At 41.9% G+C, this 17,644-nt stretch overlaps 1 protein-coding gene across 1 annotated transcript in view; it reads left to right on the forward strand.

The window, feature by feature from the left end:
* The window catches only part of LOC118022638 (cytochrome P450 2B11-like), a 43,615-nt gene extending 27,528 nt beyond the window's left edge, over positions 1-16,087 (forward strand). Inside the window, exons 7-9 of the mRNA XM_035023298.1 lie at positions 13,394-13,581; positions 13,699-13,840; positions 15,906-16,087. Of these exons, the coding sequence (XP_034879189.1) occupies positions 13,394-13,581; positions 13,699-13,840; positions 15,906-16,087 (512 nt within the window). The remainder of the gene's footprint in view (positions 1-13,393; positions 13,582-13,698; positions 13,841-15,905) is intronic.
* The last annotated feature ends 1,557 nt before the right edge of the window (positions 16,088-17,644 follow it).

Consider the following 17,644-nt stretch of genomic DNA (forward strand, 5'->3'; position numbering starts at 1 on the left):
TCTTTAAAAAAAAAAAAACCTAACATTACTTCCCACATAATGGTTAAGATATTTAAAAATGTAAGTTTTTGCTCAATTAAATTGAGTCATTATTCTGAAAAACTTTATTTCAATAGTAATTATGTCTTTTGTATGTCAATTGTTTTTTTTTTTTTTTAATTTTTTATTTATTTGACAGAGAGAGAGACAGTGAGAGAGGGAACACAGCAGGGGGAGTGGGAGAGGGAGAAATAGGCTTCCCGCGGAGCAGGGAGCCCGATGCGGGGCTCCATCCCAGGACCCTGGGATCATGACCTGAGCGGAAGGCAGACGCTTAACGACTGAGCCACCCAGGCACCCTTGTATGTCAGTTTGAAGTAATTGCCAAGGTCTTGAAATCTTAGACTTCATTAAAATTTAATGGATAGTCACAATCTTGCAACAGAGGTGACTAAGCATAATTGTAAACATATATAAATTTTATTTCTATTTTTACATGCTATGGAGATATCCTGACTTAGAGTCACTTTAATGAACATGTTCATTTTGTCACTTTTAATTTTTTTAAGCAGGCTCCATGCCCAGTATGGAACCCCAACGTGGGACTTGATCTCAAAACCCTGAGATCAAAACCCTGAGATCAAGACCTGAGCTGAGATGAAGAGTCGGATGCTTAACCAGCTGAGCCACCCAGGTGCCCCCATTCTGTCACTTTTTAAAAGGTGTAAAAGGGATGTACCAGGTTTGTAGGAAGTTGTATTGAAAGTTTTGCTGGTCTGCTGAAGTGCTGGTATGAGAGAGACAGTTCTCAACTGTCTCCTTCCCCACCACCAGTTTTCTCTGTGAAATAGACGCTAGTTACTTTGGTTAAAAATTAGAAATAGTATGAGTGGTTTGGGGCACCTGGGTGGTGCAGTCAGTTAAGCGGCTGACTCTTGGTTTGGGCTCAGGTCATGATCTCCCTGTGGTGGGATCCAACCCCATGTCGGGCTCTGTGCTAAGTATGGAGTCTGCTTCAGATTCCTCCTCCTTGCCCCTCAATCTACAACCCCCTCTTAAATAAATAAAAATCTTAAAAAAAATTTTTTTTAAATATGAGTGGTTCAGACTAGGATAAATAATGACAGAGAAATACAATTGTGTGTGTGCTTTTGTTTTTTTAGGGAATAAAGTAATTTTGTCCAAAAACAGTGGTTCTCAGGTTACTTTTTCTTTAATCTTTTATTGAGGACCCCAAAGAGCTTTGTTTATGTGGGCAAGGTTTATTTATATTTACCATAGTGGAGGTTGAGACTGAGGAAATTTTTAAATATTTATGGATCCATTTGAAGATAACAATGATGAGAGCATGGCATATTTGCATAAATAACATCTTGGTATTGTTTTGACCTGTGGACCCCCTCAGAGAGACTTGCTGTCCTCCGGTATAGTGTCAGTTTGTTTTAAAATATGAAAGAGCACACGTATTGCGCGGAGCACTGGGTGTTATGCACAAACAATGAATCATGGAACACTACATCAGAAACTAATGATGTAATGTATGGTGACTAACATAACATAATAAAATAAAATTAATAAAAAATTAATAAATAAAATAAAATAAAATGTCAAAGAGCAAAATGAAGGATAACACTTGGAAAGTGAATTTTACTTGCCTTCATTTATAATTCCACAGTCTTAAAGGATGCTATGAAGTGTGTTAAAATATTAGTAAGTTCATTCAGGTTTGATGGGCTTGTCTCTTTGGCTTATTCATTAATGACTGTCTACAATATAAAATGTTGTTCTTTACTTTCTGTGTAATCTGCCTAGACAGCAAAGATTCTGTTTCTTGCCAGAATAATTTTCTGTGCTGGGGCACCTGGGTGGCTTAGTTGGTTAAACATCCATCTCTTGATTTCTGCTCAGGTCCTGATCTTAGGATTCTGTGAGACCCTTATACATTATGCTATGCTCATTACAGGTATAGCTACCATCTGTCACCATACATCACTATTACAATTTCTGCTTTACTTTTGAATGATGTCTTTGCTGTATATAGAATTCTTGCTTGACAGTTTTTTCTTCCAACACTTAAAAGATGTCCCTCCATTTTTTTCTTGCTTGCATAATTTCTAAGAGAAGTGTGTTATGATACTTATCCTTGTTCCTCATAGGTAAGGTGCATTTTTTCTTCTGGTTGCCTGTAAAATTTTCTCTTTGTCTTTGGTTTCCTGAAGTTTGAATATAATATGCTTACATGTGGGTTTTTTGGTATGTACTCCATTAGTGTTCTTTGAGCTTCTTGGATCTGTGGTTTGGTGTTTGTCATGACTTTTGGAAAAAACCCATCCTTTCTTTCTTGTAATATTTACATTGTCCCATTATGTCTCTCTTCTTCATCTTGCTCTGGCATTCCAGTCAGGCACACACCATTTGATGGAGGGAGGGATAGAAGAAAGGGGAGGAGAAAGAAAGAGAAGAGAAAATACAAAATGAGGGAAGCAGAGAGATGAAAGAGAGAACGAAGGAAGAAAGAAGAGAGGGTCTTTGAAAGAGAGAAGAGCAGGGGGAGAAGGGGGATAGAGAGAGAAAGAGATGAGAAGAAAAGAGAGGGGGAATAGACGGAGGGGGCGGTGAAGAGAGACACTTAGGAAGGAAGAGAAGAAGAAAATGAGGGAAATAAAGGAAGGATAATTCTCCAAATGATAAAAAAATAATTCTCAAAATAGATGTATATGTGTCAAAGATTATTTAATCCATTAATGAGGGATCCAGATATAAACAAAACTGGTTCAAAAGACAAATGAAACAGTAGGATTTTTTTATAGGAAAAAAAAGAAGTTCTGAGTTAAATACAAAACTGGCTAATGTCTGATTTAATAGCATTATTATTTTTAAAAAACTTTTGGTTGAAGATCACCTTCTCTACCAAACAGAAAAGACTTAGTAGTTTTGCAGAACTGTAAAAAGTTTAAATCCTGATTAATTGTATAAACAAAGTAACATTCCATTTTTGGAATGAGATTATGTTTAAGTGGACCTGTTAGAAAATATGCCTAGCTTGACATGAAAAAGTCCCATAAATCATTTTTTCTTTATTCGTGTTTTGAATAATTTTTCTTAGCAGAAGGAAAGAAATTCAGAAGCCCCATTCACTATATTTCCAATAGAATGTCCAGTAGAAAAATGATCCCTATGCCACATGCACCATCTAGAATTTGGATCCTAAGATTCTATGAGTTTATTTTGGTTGTGACTGAGAGCAACAGGTACGTGCCTGCCATACCTTCCTACTCCTGAGGAAAACATCCAGAAGAAGGTGAGAGGTCATCCTGCCCCTCTCCCCACAGCTCTTCCCTCTTCTAAAGCTCACCCCCACTCCCAACTAGAAGAACCTGTAGATCCCTGAAAGCTGAAAATCATAGAATTCTGGAATCCTCAAACATTAGAACAACAGATTCTGAGAACCACAGAATCTTAGAAAAATGCCAGCTTGGAGAGGCTGTTTAGCTCAGTCTTGGAATGATCCCATAAAACAATTCCCATAATGGGTCTTCTTAGACAATGCATAAAGATCTCTAGATCCTTATCTTGCCTTCTTAGAAAAAAATATTCAATTCTAGGTATTCTCAGCTCTACTACAGCCAAAAGAGAAACCAGTAGACTTCTCCAGGTTTCCATGTCCTTTCACCACTCAGCTTTTCCAGGTCCTGGCTCTGTGCCCAGTGGCACTCTAAGTTTCATTTCAACTGATATTTATTAAGTGCTTGTTGTGTGCTGTAACTCACTGAATAATTCCCCAAACCCCAAAAGATCAATACAATCATTTGCCCCATTTTCCAAATGGGAAAACTGAGGCACAGATACTGTCCAAGGCGTATTCAGGGAATCTTAGGACAACAACCATCTGATGCTGCTAAAAACCTCACATTGGTTGAGCTCTTTATCCTGTGTCAAACCTCTAAAACCCTATGAGGGAGGTACTATTGTCATCTCTGAAACGCAGAGGAGGAAGTCTCCAAGAGGGAGGCTCATTTTCTTAGGGGCTTCATGTCTGTCGGTTTCCAGACATGTTAGAGTGCTGCCCCCTGTATAGCATTGTCCATACGCCCTATCCTGTAAGCTGGACATTTGGGTTAGAAGGTACCCTGCTTGTCAAGCACACAGCTCAGTGCCTGGCACAGAGATGACAATAAATAAATAATAACATCCCTGGTAGCATCAGAGCATTTCTTGGTCCCAGAGGTGAGGTGTGTGACTAGGCATAAAATGATCCAGGCTCCATTTCATGCTCGCACCCTGTGAAGCCCAAATCATTCTCTCTCCGTTTCACTTTGCTCTGGGTTTCTTTCTCTATATTTCTTTGTATTTCTTTGCCTCTGTCTCGCTCTTCATCTCCACCTCTGAGTCAATGGTTTTTCAGTGATGAGAGAGGGAGGAGAGGAGAGGGAGAGCGAGTGCTAGCTCTCTGGGTTTCTCTTGTCTCTTCTTCCTTGGCCATATGTCTCTTTCTCAGTCTCTAGCTCTGTCTCAATGAAGCTTTTTTTTTTTCCTGTATTTTTTTTTTCTTTTCTGATTGTCTCTCCCTCTCTCTGTTTCTTTGAATTTCCTTTAGTCTCTTGTGTCTTCCTTGATACCTATCTTTGACTCATTCTCTCTCTCTACTCTATTTTACTCTCACTCTTGTTCTATTTCTCTGCACCCTTTTTTCTTTTCTTTTTTTTTTTTAAGATTTTATTTATTTATTTGAGAGAAAGCATGCATGGCGGGGAGGGGGCAGGGAGCAGAGGGAGAAGGACAAGCCAACTCCACACTGAGCACGGAGCCTGACCTGGGGCTGGATCCCAGGACCCTGAGATCATGACCTGAACCAAAATCAAGAGTCAGATACTTAACCAACTGAGCCACCCAGGCACTCCTGCACCCTTCTTTTCTCTTTGTTTCTCTCTAGTCTTGGTCTCCATCTCTTGGTCTCATACAACACCTGACACAATCCACCTCTCCCTGTGTTTCTCTGCAGTTATTTTTCCTCATTAACTTGCTTGCACTCTTGAGTTCAAATGCCTCCACTCCTGGCTTCTTGCCTAGAGTGGGATGGCAAGAGGGACTGTTCTAAGGACACCTCTCCTTTCCTGTCTGAATGGGAGGACCAGACTCAACCCCACCATCACAGACAATTAAGGGACTAGTCCTGAATGGATGTAAGTGTGTGTGTGTGTTGTGGGGGAGTTCAGAATGGAAGGGAGAAGCCAGAGCTGGAAGGGTCCTAGAAGGCAGCCTAGAGCTATGTCTTTTCTTACTCCCAAAAAAGACATCCTAGCAGCCTCGAAGACCTAGAAGGTGGTGCTGTGTGAGTCGCTCAGTTTTCCCAGAATCCCCACCACTTCTTTTGGATACAAGATGCCTTAACTCAGCCATCCATGCCTTACTCCAAAACCAGCAGCTTTCCTAAGGGATTTATTTCCCAAGTCTGAGAATCTGGACACATGAGAAGGACATTTGATTTTGTTTAATAACATGTATAGTCAAGATATAACACCCTGGAATTTTGCTTCAGGACAGTAAAGATTTACAAATATTTGGTACAAAAGGAGTTGAAAAACTATTTATTTAGATTATTACAGATAGCAATCAGTATGCCATGATTCTAGAGATGGTCTTCCTCTCTGGAGACTGGGGCTCAGAGATGGTCTCTATATCTTAGACTTTGAAAATCAATGTACACACACACACCAGCAAAGTCCTGATAAACCAACACAAGTAATCTTTGATTATTACTATTTAATATCACCTTGAATAGAAACAAGAGAACTTATTGAATAAAACCCTTTCTGGCCCCCTGAGTGGCTCAGTCAATTGAGCATACAACTCTTGGTTTAGGCTGGGGTCATGATCTCAGGGTGGTGAGATCAAGCCCGACGTTGGACTCTGCACTCAGCGTGGAATCTGCTTGAGATTCTTTCCCTGCCTTCTCCCATCCCTTCTGCAACTCCCCCTGCTTGCACTCTGTCTCTCTCTCTCTAAAAATAAATAAGTAAAATCTTAAAAAAAAAAAATAAAACCCTTACAACTGAATTATTTCTTTTGCTATTCTAAATCTTCATCTTACTGTGTTTAAAAAAAAAATGATTAATTGGGGTCTGGCAAAGAGAAAGGAGTCATATTTGTTCTCTACCAAGACTTTCTAAAACAGTATGGTTACCCTATTTTTGACAGATTCCAGAAACTGAGGCCAAGAGGGTTAGGTGACTCACCAATGAAGAAGAGGTGGAGTTGAAATTTGAACCCAGATTGTCTGATTCTTGAATACAATAGTCTAGCTACAGCTAGACTGCCTCCCACATTCTACCAAGACATGTTGAACTAGGGGTCGAGCTGAGAGACTAGAAATATGAAGAAAGAGGGATGGCCCCAGTGGATTTCCCTGGGTGAATTCAATCCATCTTTATTCAGGTGGGAGATTACAAGTTATATAACCAACCCCCCAGATAAAGCAATATCCTCTCTAATGGCATCCATACCCGGAAAACTTGAATCTCAGGGTGTTCAGATTTCTGCACAGCTGATTTCTCAGAACATATTTAAGCAGGATCTGGTTCCCTGGACACAACCCTTCAACCTGACACCATGGAGCTAGGAGGGGCCTTCACCATCTTTCTGGCACTCTCCTTGTCTTGTCTACTCATCCTCATTGCCTGGAAACGGAACAACAAGGGGGGGAAGCTGCCCCCTGGGCCCACACCAATACCCTTCCTGGGGAACGTGTTGCAAGTCCGTACTGATGCCACTTTTCAGTCTTTAATGAAGGTAAGTCTGACGACTCCTCTCACAGAGCTGGAAGCAACTAATTCTATAGACATATGTATAACCTTGTAACATCTAAAACACAGACTCTTGGAAACACAGACTTCATAAAGCCTATGAATACTGAAATTCCAGAATCTTAAACGCTTGGAAACACAGACTCCTGGCACACTGGAAATTAAGACTCTCACAATCTCAGACTTTGGAGTCGCAGTACCTTACACACTTAAACACAAGAACTCATGGACTTAGAACTTTGACACTCAGTATCATGAAATCTTAGGGTTCTAGAAATTGAGCATTGCAGAAAGAGAAGCATAGATCTTGGAGTCCAACTCATCGAGGTCCACCATTTTACAGATGAAGAAACTAAGGCTTTTGGAGACTTTGGGGGGTCTTGCCCAGGATCACAGGAGCCAAGGCATTTGTGCCTTTTTCTCAATAGTCCTTCCAAGACCAAGACTCACCTTTATCTGTTATTCCTACATTTGTATCCTCTTGAAATTCCCACCCTAAAATCCTCAATTGATCTATACTTGGTGCTCCAATCAGCTCCCTCTTCTTATGTCTTCCTTTACTCCCAGCTCAAGGAGAAGTATGGCCCAGTCTTCACTGTGTACATGGGTCCCCGGCCAGTAGTTGTTTTATGTGGACATGAGGCAGTGAAGGAGGCCCTGGTAGACCGAGCAGATGAGTTCAGTGGCCGCGGAAAACTGGCTTCAATAGAGCGAAATTTCCAAGGTCATGGTAAGTAACAACAACAACAACAAAATGATTATAATATACTTCCTATGTCCCAGGTTCTTTGATAAGTACTCTGTATGAATCATTGCATTGACTCCATTGAGAGAACTATTAATGTCCTACTAATTTTGCAAATGAGGAAGCTGAGGTTGAGAAAGTTTGGGTAATATCACACAGTAAGTGGAACCATTTTGTTTTGAACCCAAACCATCTGACTCTTGAGTATCTGCTGCATTACTTCTGTTTTTAATGGATTAGTGGCACTGTGTACCCACTGAAGCCCTTTCAGCCAACCTTACTTCTTATCTCTCTATACATACATACACACCCAACCCATAGGTCTCTGCCACCTCCATTTAGGTAGATATCTTTCTAGTGTGTCTTATACATCCATCTTTAACTGCTCACACCCTTCAGTTTCAAGAAGCCTCATGCTATTCTTTCCATACTTCCATCCATCTATCTATCCCTGTCTATTCCATTCCATTTATCCACTTTTCTATTGATCCATACATCCACAAAAAACATCCATTTATTAATTAGCCTTTCTATACAAATATCTTTCTATCTAATTTATCTGTACATCTATGAATTAACTCTCCATTTACCCATCTATCCATCATTCCATTTGTTAACCCTTCTATTATTCACCCATCAATTAATCTTCCAATCCATAAATCTTTCCAACCATTTATCCATTCATCTCAAACTATCTGTTCATTAACCCTTTACTCATCCATTGAGTCTTTTGTCCATCCATCTATCAGTTATTCCAGTCAAAAAACTCTTCCTTCCATTCATTAATCCACTGAAATAATTTCATTAAATTTCCAAACATTAATTATCAATCCATGCACATCTGGTAATTTCTAAATGTTTCTTACTACAAGGTAGGTATAGTGATGTACAGGTGTGAGCTTCTATGTACATGTATGCATATATCTAGAGAATCCAAGTGGTGTATAGAAGATAAAAGTAGTTCTTCTTTCCAAGGTACTGTAAATGGCATTCTACCTACACCTCCCTCCACTTTCCTATGCATCCACCTCCCTCCACCTTCCTACGCATCCAACCTTCCTATTTATCCAGTTCTAGGTCTTTATCCTGTAAGAAACTCTCCTTGATCTCCCTGAATCATTCCTAGCTTGATTTCCTTTCCCTTCATCTCAATCCTAGACTGTTTTTGAGGGTCCTTTAGAGAGGGAACCATAGTCTCTCCATCAAGCCTGGGAGGTTGGGAGGGGCTTCCCTGAGACCAGAGTGTAGAGTTTTCATAATTTGTCCCCATCCTTGTGTAGCACAGAGTTGGACACAGGAAGGGAAGGGGAGGCAGGAGGCTGACACGGAGATTCTGGCAGGTGTAGCTCTGGCTAATGGAGAACGATGGAGGATCCTCCGACGCTTCTCCCTGACCATTCTTCGGGACTTCGGAATGGGAAAGCGGAGCATTGAAGAGCGGATCCAGGAGGAGGCTGGCTTCTTACTAGAGGAATTACGGAAAACCAAGGGTATGGGGTGGGGTGGGGGCACACGGGGCAGGGCTAAAAGGTAACTGAATGGTTATAGAGAGCTCAGTCATGAGAAGATGGGCCTTGGTGAGAGAAAGCTCTAGAATGGGAGAGGATGAAAAAGACTAAGGATTTACTGAGATTTCTAGCCTGGTTCCATGTTAAAAGTTAACATGCAAGCCCCTTAGAGACCACTTGTTCAGAAGCTTTAATCAGTGGATCTCAGGGATTTTGTGAGCCCCTGAAATCATGTGCGGACTTTTGCAATATGTAAATTAGTGCTTTTTTCTGGTGACAGGATCAAATTTAATTGCATACTTATGTATACATATAATACATACATGCAATTGTCATAAAAATCATACAACATAAAATTTTACCATCCTAACAATTCTTAAGAGTCTTTTTCAGTGTATTTGCATTGTTGTGAAACAGATCTTTAGAACTTTGTAATCTTGCAGATCTGAAACTCTATGCCCATTTGATTATATTTTTTAAGGAATCCAATCACTGCCTCCAAATAAGGTCTGGAACCAATGGGATTTAGAGGAAAAAAGACAGCAGCTAAGAAATACAAAGAGGAATAGATAAGATATAGACAGAGAGATAAATTTCTCTAAATCAGAGTTTTTCTTTTAGGCTTCATGGATGCTAACTAAACAGTCTACATAAAGGCTTTGAATATCTATGTACCCCAGAAATTATTTGCAAAATTGTGTATTTGTGAATATGAGCATTGTCTCCAGATCCAGCATCCTTGTTTTAGATGGTGCAGCTGAGGCCAAGGGTAGAATTTTCTTAATAGCTCAAATAGAATCATTGATAGAGATACATGGAATCCAGTCATCCTTTTTTTTTTTTTAATGTGTCCCATACCATGACTTCTTTCCCAAATCTGTGGCTCTACAGCACAAACACAGTTAAATACTAATACCGAAAAGTAATGATTAAACTCCACCAGCATTTCTTGAGTGCTTACTACATGGCAAGGACTGTGCTAAGCATTTCACATGGATAATTATATTGAAGCCTCAGGTTTAGTGGTTACTAAACCAATTTACATACTGGAAAATCTAGACTCAAAACACAAAAATGAAGTAACTAACACTTGCTATTAAGCAGTGGTGTCAGGACTCGTATCCATGACTGAATGATTCCCCATCCTGTGCTCTTAATCATTGTCTCCAACCTAGACAATTTCCACCATCCAGGTTCTCCCATCGAACCCACCTTCTTCCTGAGCCGCACTGTCTCCAACGTCATCAGTTCTATCGTCTTTGGAAGCCGCTTTGATTATGAGGACAAGCAGTTCCTGAAGCTGCTGCAGATGATCAATCAGAGTTTCATTGAGATGAGCACACCTTGGGCACAGGTGCCCACCAACACTTCCCTGCTCACCGCCAACCTCAGTTAACTAAGTACCTGCCTATACCTCACTTAATCCTCCCCACAACCCTGGGAGTCAAGTAACAATACACCTGGAGTCTCCAAGAAACAAATGGACTCACCCAATCCTCAGACCCAGTGCTGGATGTTGAGCCCAGCTAGCTGACTCCAGACTCAGCCTATGTTGGCCCCAGGTGCCCATTTGCTGACAAACCCCCCTTGTCTATTCCCCACAGCTATATGACATGTACTCTGGGATCATGCAATATTTGCCAGGAAGACACAATTGCATCTACTACTTGGTAGAAGAACTCAAGGACTTCATTGCCTCTAGGGTGAAGATCAACGAAGCATCTCTTGACCCACAAAACCCTCGGGACTTCATTGACTGCTTCCTCATCAAGATGTACCAGGTACCTCTTCCCCTTTCCCCAATCCTTCTCTCTCATCATCCTATTCCCTAGCACCTGCAACTTTAACCTGCAAACATGTTGGAGACAAGCACTGTTTCACATGGTTGACTTTTATTTATAGATGAGATATAGAAACTGTAAAGGCATGCATAAACTCTTACGCTTTTTTTTTTTAAGATTTTATTTATTTATTTGACAGAGAGACACAGCGAGAGAGGGAACACAAGCAGGGGGCATGGGAGAGGGACAAGCAGGCTTCCCACTGAGCAGGGAGCCCGATGTGGGGCTCGATCCCAGGACCCTGAGATCACGACCAAAGCCGAAGGCAGACACTTTACGACTGAGCCACCCAGGCGCCCACTCTTACGCTTTTAAAATAAACTTTGAATCTAGAAATTTTAGGAGCAAGGATACTTAAAACTTATACCTTTTAAATCACTTGTGATTATAACTGCCAGAGACTTACAAATACAGAAAACCAGAATGAGTCTTTACAGTCTTAGAATTTGAGAAGCTTAGACTAAGAATTTGAGAAGCTTAAGAGTTTAAGCTTTAAACTTAAAAGTCTTAAAGATGTAGAAATTTAGAAGCTTAATACTTCTATATCATAGAGTCTTAGAATTTTAGAAATTTATGATTTTTTTTGTTATACATACCTCAGCACTTGGAATTTTATAATTGCATAGCTTAATGTCCTAGAGCTTTCAAATCTCTACTTTTTTCTCTTCCCAGTCTCCCCACTGTCCACTCCAATCACACTGGCCTCCTCCTTGCTGTTCCTCTACACACCGGGCACATTTCTGCCCCAGGACCTTTGTTCTGGCTGTTTCCTCTCCCAGATAGTCACTTGGTTTAACCATCTATTGTGTTTTCACAAAGGGTGACAATAAGAAGATAAAGACAGAAGAAGGTGATTCTGTGTCCTATCCCTCTCATTTTCAGGATACAAATAATCCCCACACAGAATTCAATCTCAAGAATTTGGTCTTGACCACACTCAACCTATTCTTTGCTGGCACAGAGACTGTGAGCTCTACACTACGTTATGGATTGCTGCTAATGATGAAGTATCCTGAGGTGGAAGGTGAGTGTCCACCTGAGCTGCTTACCAGGTGACTCCCATTCCCAACGGAGAAGAAGATATAATCTTGAAACCGTAGAACCCCATGGCCTTATACTCTTCACACTTTGGAATCTCAATCTACAGAATCTCATAATCTCTGACTTAGAAGTCCATTTAATTAATCTTCTACTTGGTGCTTGTGTTAGTTTCCTAGGCTGCTGTAAAATTACCAGAAATTTAATAGCTTAAATTAGCATAAATCTATTATCCTACAGTTCTGGATTTCAGAAGTCCACACAGGATTTCACTGGGTGGAACCAAGGTAGAATCAGTTCCCTTGCCTTTTCAGCTTCAAGAGCTGTATTTTTTGCATTCCTGGGCTCATGACCCTTGCTCCATCTTCAAAGCCAGCAGCGTAGCATCTTCAAATCTCTCTGCCTCAGTTGTCACATCTCCTCTGACTCTGACCCTTCTGCTTCCCACTTATACAGACACTTGTGATTATATTTAGGGCCAACCTGGATAATCCAGGATAATCTGCCCATCTCAAGAGCCTTAACTTGATGATGTCTTCAAAACCCCTTTTGTCCTCTATGGTAGCATGCACAGGTTCCAGGGATTAGGAGGTAGTATCTTTGATGGACATTATTTAGCCAACTATAGTGCCAGAATCCAGTAGAATCCATCTCCAATAAATTGCAATCTGGTCTGGTTGGGTAACTCTAGTGATGAGGAACTCATTCCTTCCTTAAGGAAAACCCCCAATTTTGGCATCTCTCCCTTCTAATGCAGTTCAAAACAAGCCAACAAATTTTTCCCTGTATAGACAATGGGAGAAACTAACTTATTTCCACTCAGACTTTTCTAGCCCCTCCTCCATTGTCTAAGTTGTTTTACCAAATAATAATAACAACGAAATATCTAAATAATCAGATATTTAATGGACACCTGCTATGTGCCTAGGCACTGTTGTAGTTACTTGCACGCTGGATTTTATGTAAATTTTACAACTCTATAAGCTTGTTGGACCATCACATCCATTTGGAAGATGAAGAAACAGAGGCTCAGAAGGTAAAGTTATTTGCCTCAGAGTCACTCATCCAGGAAGTGCAGGGAGGGGTAACTGCACCAATAGTGTTTTTAATTTCTGTTACATAATTGCTATCACTTGCTTCAATCCTGTCCTGGTTATGTATTGTACCTTTCTCCCATCCTGTCAAAAATCTGTGTATCACAGCCCGTCTGGAACCAGGACACTGCCCTGCTCGTTAGTGCTTTCAAGATAAAGACCAAACATCCCAGAGGGCACTCAAGGCTCCAGGCTGCGTGTCTCCCTGTGGTCTGATGGGAGCACCCCACCAATGTGTCAGGTGTTAAGAATAAAGAGGCAGTGCACACACATATAGCGTGCTCCCTCAGGATCCACAGGTACTAACGGTACAAACCCATAGCTGAGCCTTGGCCTCCAGAAACACCTCCTGTGTCCTTGTTGGCTCTTTTCTGGCCCCTTCTAGCCAAGATCCATGAAGAGATTGACCAGGTGATTGGACCACACCGGATCCCAAGTGTGGACGACAGAGTCAAGATGCCCTACACAGATGCTGTGATCCATGAGATACAGAGACTGACAGATATTGTACCCATGGGTGTCCCCCATAATGTCATCCGGGACACTCATTTCCGAGGCTACCTTCTGCCCAAGGTAGAGCTGGGTCTCATTGTTATCACTTCTCCCTCCACCTCACTCCTCTCTCCTCCTGGTTCCTTGACCCCATCCTCCAACACAGATTTCTCCTAACTGTCCCCATTTTCACTCCAGGGCACTGATGTGTTCCCCCTGCTTGGCTCTGTCCTCAAAGACCCCAAATACTTCCGCTACCCAGATGCCTTCTATCCCCAACACTTCCTGGATGAGCAGGGCCACTTCAAGAAGAATGAAGCCTTTGTACCTTTTTCCTCTGGTAGGTTTCTACAGTCTGAGTCCCCCCCACTCCCACCCCAGGAACATGCTAGATGTGACCCCCCCAATCACTGGTCTGTATTTGACATTCAGGTCTGAATGGGAAGTTGAATGCTATTTCCCAGAATCCCAGAATCATGGGCTATTAGAACCATTGACTCTGATAATTAGAAAAGGTATAGCACTAAACAGGTATCAGCAAACTTTTTCTGTTAAGGACCGAATAGAAAATATTTTAGTTTTCATCAGCCATAGTGTCTCAGTCTGAACTATGCATTCTGAACTATTCAGCTGCCCCGTTATGCCGCAGAAGTGACCATGGACAGTATGAAAATGCATGAGAATGTCTGTGATGCCAAAAACCTTTATTTATGGACATAGAAATTTTGATTTCATCGAATTCACAGGTCACAAAATATTATTTTGCTTTTGATCGTTTTCACCTATTTGAAGATGTGAAAAGCATCCTTAGTTTTGTTAAAGAACAAATCTTCAGTTGAGTAAATTTGAATATATAATCGGCTTTATTAAATGATCCATGAATCAAGCAGTATTCCATCTGTAAGTAGAGGGGAGCCTCAGGAGTTGCAGAAATAGAAGGTCTGTATAGGGAGGAGAGTGGGCAAGAAGTTATTAGCAAAAGAAAAGAAAGGATTGTTATAGGCAAGGTCACCTTCCCCTAGGGGAAGGGCAGGGTTTTTTAAACTTAAATTTAATTAATTAACATATAGTATATTGTTAATTTCAGAGGTAAAGTTCAGTGATTCATCAGTTGCATATAATGCCCAGGGCTAATTACATCACATGCCCTCCTTAATGCCTTTAACCGAGAGTTAAGAGTCTCTTAAGGTTTGTTTCCCTCTCTGATTTCGTCTCATTTTATTTTTTCCTCCCTTCCCCTATGATCCTCTGTTTTGTTTCTTAAATTCCGCATATGAATGAAATCATATGATATTTGTCTTTCTCTGATTGACTTATTTTGCTTTGCATGATGCCGTCTAGCTCCATCCATGTCATTGCAAATGGCAAGTTCTTATTAGGCGGATTACCTCATCTTCCTTTAGGGGGTGGAGAGGGCCCATGTGACAGATCACTTCATTGGTGCTGATCAAAAAATTCCCAATTAACTGGTTAAGACTACATTTCTGGGGGAGGTTAGATATTGAGCTTGGTTTGATGACTGGGCCTAACATAAATTACTCCATTTGGGGCCTCTGATTTTCTTTTTTTTTTTTAAGATTTTATTTATTTGACAGAGAGAGATAGTGAGAGAGGGAACACAAGCGGGGGAGTGGGAGAGGGAGAAGCAGGCTTCCCGCTGAGCAGGGAGCCTGATGCAGGGCTCCATCCCAGGACCCTGGGATCATGACCTGAGCCGAAGGCAGACGCTTAACGACTGAGCCACCCAGGCGCCCCTCTGGTTTTCTTTTTTAACAGTTTGCAGGCAGTACAAAAATAGGCAGCAGGTGGATTTGCCTAATGAACAGTAGCTTGTGACCCATGACATAATACCTTAGAATAGTATTTTAAGTATAAGCCACACTGAATCAGTGCAGTGGTTAGGAAACAGGGCCCCACCCCACCACTTACAAAAGGTGGAGTCATAGGTGAGTTACTTCCGTTCTCTGCCTGTAAAATGGAGATCCATCTCTCCAAACCACTGGAAGGGTGACCAACAAATAGTAAACATTATTTAAGGGTGAGCTTTCTTTTCTATTTTTTTTCCCCCTCACCAACATCTGGCACCTAGCAGGCATTTGATAAACCTTTGAGAAATTTAAATGAACAGAAACTTCAAATTCGAGGATTTTTTAGAACCATTCCATCTTGGGAGCTGATGGAATCAAGCCATCAGAGAAATAGGGGCCATGTGTTGAGACCCTGTAAGTGGCAGATCCTAGCAAAGCCCACTGAGTCTTTATAGTAACCCCTACAAAGCAGGTTTTATCATGACCCCAGGGATGCTGAGGGGGGCACTGAGGGGCGATGGGGCCAGAACGCACCCCACGCCCTCATGATCCCAGTACAGATATGAGCAGCCCTCCCACCCTCCCCTGTGCCCACAGGAAAGCGCATCTGCCTGGGCGAGGCCATGGCCCGCATGGAACTCTTTCTTTACTTCACATCCATCCTTCAGAACTTCTCTCTACACCCGCTGGTGCCGCCCGCTGACATCGATATCACACCCAGGGTCTCAGGCTTTGGCAACATCCCTCCAACCTACGAGCTCTGCCTCAAGGCCCGCTGAGCGCCCCCTACTGGGCGCTGAAGGAACCGTGGGAGAACAGAGTTCTGCTCACGGATACAGGTGCACCACCTCATCTCCTCTAAGTTGGAGAGGAGCTCACAACAGCTTAAATTCTCACAACAGCTCTAAGAGAAGGCACTATTCCTACTGTCATGGGACTGCAGGTCAGGGAGGTTACCTGCAAATACAGAGATGTGTATCGGCTGCATTCCATGGAAAAGCAATGCGCTGTCCAAGATTTCAGCAACAATCTGGAGGATTTGTGTTCTCATGTTCCCCTCTACGGGTGATTCTCGTCTCCACCAAATTCTTGTTGTAGATTCTATGTCTTTATGTGATAGTGACCCAAATGTAGTTCGCCATTCTTCTCCCTGATTATCATCTTCCACACAAAATAAAAGACGCCAGGGTATCAAGGCTGTTGCGTGTAGCATGCTTCTTATGTGTTGCGTGCACCATCACTGTACGTCATAGAAAACTACTTAAAATGACCTTTTAGACATACTTGTTACTATTTATCCTTCCTAGCAATCCACCACCAGAGATTTTCCACTTGATGGTCCACCTCCATTCTCAACCATCTTGCTGGCTCCTTCCTCCAACCCCCATCAATCATCTCTCCCTCTAAACCTGCCTTCCTGATCTAGAGGGCACTTCTTTCACAACTCCCAGTTCCAAATTCTCCCCATTCCATTTTGAAGAATAGTTCAGCCACCCCAACTTCTATTATTCTATTTCCAAACTCCATCAACTTGCTCAGTGGATGAAAGCTTTCCTTCATACTTCATTTCATTCGACCAATGTTTACTGAATACCCAACATGTACCAGTACCCTCTTCAAGTACTTGGGATCCATCAGTGAACAAAGCAGATCAAAACTCCTGCCCTGGCAGAGTTTCCTTCTAGTGGGAGAGGTAGACAATGAAGGATAAACATAATAAATAAGTAAATGATATAGTATGTTAGAACAGCAGAGATTCCAGGATTGGGATTATGATCGGGACAGGGTAGATCTCACAAGGTGTTGGAGGAACAAGCTATGCAGATATCTGGGAAGGGAGTGTTTCTGGCAGGGAGATAAAAAATGGCAGAGTTGTAAAGCAGGAGGCTGTGCATGTGTGTTCTAGAACCCACAAGGAGACTGTGGCTGGGGTGGAGGAGGAAGGGTAGGGGAAATGGGAAAAAGGCAGGGCATTAAAGGGCCAGATTGTGTGGAGGCTCATGGACCTCAGTAAGGACCTGGGCTTTTAGTCTGAATGAGATGGCGGTTCCTGGTGAGCACAGGATGACATACACTGACTGACATATTTTAAAAGCAAACTCTGACTGCTGCATGAAGAATAGACTGAGGGTGGGGAAGCAGAGATACCTGCTGTACAGGCAAGGAGAAGTGAGTGGGTTTGGAATCTGCTGTGAAGATGGAGCTGGCAGGGTTTGCTGATGAAATGGATGTGGGGTGGGGGAAAAAGAGGGTCAGGGATGAGACCTCAGCCTTTGGAATCTCTCTCTTAACCTCATATGTTCCAGGTACATGAGCCCCCATAAGAGTTGGCTTTG

Source organism: Mirounga leonina, unplaced genomic scaffold (genome assembly GCF_011800145.1).
Source record: "Mirounga leonina isolate KUSES-001 unplaced genomic scaffold, KU_Mleo_1.0 Mir_177, whole genome shotgun sequence".
Taxonomy (NCBI): domain Eukaryota; kingdom Metazoa; phylum Chordata; class Mammalia; order Carnivora; family Phocidae; genus Mirounga; species Mirounga leonina.